Source organism: Gavialis gangeticus, unplaced genomic scaffold (assembly GCF_001723915.1).
Source record: "Gavialis gangeticus isolate Ggan-Ray unplaced genomic scaffold, GavGan_comp1, whole genome shotgun sequence".
NCBI classification, from domain to species: Eukaryota; Metazoa; Chordata; order Crocodylia; family Gavialidae; genus Gavialis; species Gavialis gangeticus.
The window spans coordinates 22,414,902-22,418,388 of NW_017729033.1; the positions used below are offsets into that span (position 1 = coordinate 22,414,902).

Here is a 3,487-nt window from a genome sequence, read left to right on the forward strand (position 1 = left end):
TGCCATGAGGCCTCTGACCCTCCCCCCAGCACACCCAGCCCCCACCATAGCTGCCCCACCTGCCCCAGCTCTGGCCCTATAAGAAAACTAAAACCAAAAACCCCACAAACTTGCCAGCTCCTGCAGTGACCTTGGGGCTTTGAGGGGCTCATGGAAGAGCCCCCCCATACGGTGTGGGGCAGTGGGGGGCAGCAGGGATCGTCCTCCGCCCAGCAGCACCTGGTGAGTCAGGGCTTTTTTTTTAAAGTGCCAGGAGCTGGGGCAGGTGGGGTAGCCATCGCTGGGGCTAGAAGAGCAGGTGGGGAGAGCAGCAGCTGAATCTCCAAATCAGATTCTGTCAAATCAATTCGGGACAGTGATTAGAATCACCTGAATCCCAATTCGAAGTGAATAGTGTCCGCTTTGCACAGGCCTAATAAATAATACTCCCAGAAATCTCCAGGAAGAGAAGTACTGTATAGCTTCTCTTCACAGTTAGTTCTGCTTGTACATGAAATGGTTCTGCATTTACTTTAAAAAGAAGCAAACCATGAGCTGGGTTTTCAGAGACTGCCTTTTCATTTAGTGCAATTTAGTACGTACAGAGCTCTCCCCATATGCTTTTCAAGTGCTGTTGTTGGTGTATGCTATTGATAGATTTTAACAGCTGCCTGTACAGGTGGTAGCATATATATGTGCCAAACCCATTTGGACAATTGTTTACTGCACAGGTGACAGCAAATTGGTTTTGCATGTGAAAATTTAGTCAGCTATGTTAGTATTTGCAAAATGCATGTTTGTTTGCATGTGGTAAGCTGCACGTGTTAAAGGTTTTCAAGACCCTTTTGTAATCAGGCCCTTTAAATGCTTTAGCAAGAGTTCGTGCTCTCCAGCAACTTCCTCGTTACTGGCTGTCATTTATGTTGAACACATGATGCCACTAACTTGCACTTGGTGTAAACATTTATGCCTGGGCAAAGTAAGTGCAACACATGGTTCATTTTATTTTTGCTGGTTTATATCCATATTTTATACCTTTATTGCAAAGGCACTGGAACTGCCTTCATTGACTTTTAGTGCGTGGAAATTTAATTTGGAACATTGGGATGAAATAAGCATTTTCTTAGCACTTGATTTGTCCTGCTTTCTGATCAATATACAGTAAAAGCTCTGTTATCTGGCATCCATGGGAAATGGGGGGTGCCAGTTAATCAAAGGTGCTGGTTACCTGAGAGTTATATTTATCTCCAGCCCCCACCATGCAGGCATCTTTGCCTGTTCGGCCGCCACCCCTTCTGCTGCATCTGGTGTGCCGGGGCTTTCACTCCCTGGTGTCAGTGTGCCAGGGGACAGGGAGGGGGACCCGCACAGGCTGCTTTGCCTTGGACCGTGGTCCACGAGGAAGAAGTGGGACTCGGCTCACAGCAGCGAAACCAGAAATGCCACGGTGGGACAGATGCCGGTTAATAGAGCATTCCATATGGTAAAGTGCTGGATAACACAGCTTTTACTGTATCATGCTTTGTCCAGTTCCTAGGCAACCATGTTACACCGGCAATGGTACCGAGTACAGGGGCATTATGAAGAAGACCATTTCTGGACACAGTTGCATTTCCTGGAATTCAAATTTGCTTTACCAAGAGCTTCATGTTGACACTGTTGAAGAAGCAGTGCAGTTAGGCTTGGGACCCTTCTCATATTGCAGGTGAGAAAACTATTATAGCACCTCACATGTAGCCTGTTTGTATTGGGCAAGGGCTACTCCAGGGTGAACTTCACAAGCTGCAGGCATTTAAACTGTACACTGGTAGAGTTAACAGAAATATATAGTTATTTCTTACTTTCTATGGGATAGCTGTACCCAAGAGTGGTGACATACACTAGTGGAGGGTATATTCTGTGTGTTCATTGCACATTTATGCTATTGTAAAAGCAGATTACACCGGTGTAAACATTCTGTGTGTCCGTGCACTGACAAAGAAACCGTGAAGACCCCTTTTCACAGTTTTATTATTTTTTTAAATACGTTGATGGGCATCTCCAGCACAATGTAAAACCACAGATATCTTGCTCAAACACTCTAATCTAGGAACATTGTTGTGGGGAGATGACTCAACCCATGCTGCTGCTTCTGTTGTAAGAATTTAAAAATACCTGAGGCCTTGCAGGGTTGTAGCAAGATGGAAGAACCTTAAAAAGAATGCATGTAGCTTTTGACAAATCGTGTTTGGGCTACAGCTCTTGCCATACATGGAGGAAGAAAATATGGTTTGAGGAGGCCTGAATGTGTCCTCCCCTTCCCCCGCCAGCAAGGAAGTCTGTTCAGGGAAGGAACGTGGTGGGGGGGGCAGATTGAGGTCCCTGAGGTGAGGAAGGGAGTGGTGCAGAGACAGGGTCAAGGGCTGGGGTGAATGGGGCCCTGGGGCCAGAGTGGGTTGTGGGACACTCACTGCCTGGGCGGCTTGTCGGGGGGGGAGGGGCCACTGCGTGCACCCTGAGGTAGGTACAGGGGCACGTGTCCCCTGATCTGTGTGAGGGATGGAGGCAGGCTGCTGCTGTGGGCTGGGTTCGGCACCCCACTGCTGGTGCCCCAGGAGCAGCACACCATTACATGCCTCCTGCGCATTGGCTACACTGTCTGCCCAGTGGTAGGAATCGCATGGCATGGCATGGGCCACCAGCAGTGGGGTACAGAGTGCAGCCCACAGTGGCAGCCCCCCTTCTGCTGACTCACAGCACAGATTGGGGTGGCACATCTCTGTGCTTGCCTTGGGGATGCGGGTGGGAGCCCCCCCCCTTATGCCCTTGGATGAGCTGCCCAGGCAGCAAACACACCACAACCTGCCTCAGGGCCCCATTCACATGCCCCCCCATTCATGTGCCCCCCCTCCATTCACGTGCCTTCCCTCCTCTGTGCCCCTTCCCGTCTATACGTTTACTCGCTGGGCGCTGCTCCACACGTGGCCAGGCCGGGTTGAGTTCCTGGCTGCCTGCAGGCTCTGGCTGCTCATCTCTGTCTGTGTGCACCTCCCCACCCCACTGCAGCTGCCCAGAGCCTGTGCCTGCACCCGGGCTGCCTTTGTTTGGGGGGGCTAAGCCCTGTTAGCCCCAACCTTCCACTGCCTATGGTCCTTGTTTACCTGAATCACACATCTTTGTTGCCAGTTATCATGAAGACCTTTTTGTAGCTTTGAAAGTTGATCTTTCATTTATTGATATGATTTATATGGAGAATCTTTAAACAACTTAAAACGCAAACAGAATTTCTATTATAGAATGGGTAAATCAGGCATATTTCTAGTTACTTGTGCAGGATGGACAAGAGATTAATTCTATAGTTCTTTAGACTCCAGATTAACAGTGGTGTAACTGAGGCCTGAATTCATCTGCATAGTTCCATCCTTTTCTTGCTGACAGGGTGGTCCAATGGTCTCAATAAGAGCTGGCCCATCTAATTCTTAGTTGCTGGTTGTTTTGTTACTAACTTCCATGTGCCCTTAATCAGGGC

At 48.9% G+C, this 3,487-nt stretch overlaps 1 protein-coding gene across 1 annotated transcript in view; it reads left to right on the forward strand.

The window, feature by feature from the left end:
* Positions 1-3,487, forward strand: part of HGFAC (HGF activator) — a 120,752-nt gene that overhangs the window by 67,360 nt on the left and 49,905 nt on the right. The window contains exon 8 of the mRNA XM_019526605.1: positions 1,510-1,684. Within this exon, the coding sequence (XP_019382150.1) occupies positions 1,510-1,684 (175 nt within the window). The remainder of the gene's footprint in view (positions 1-1,509; positions 1,685-3,487) is intronic.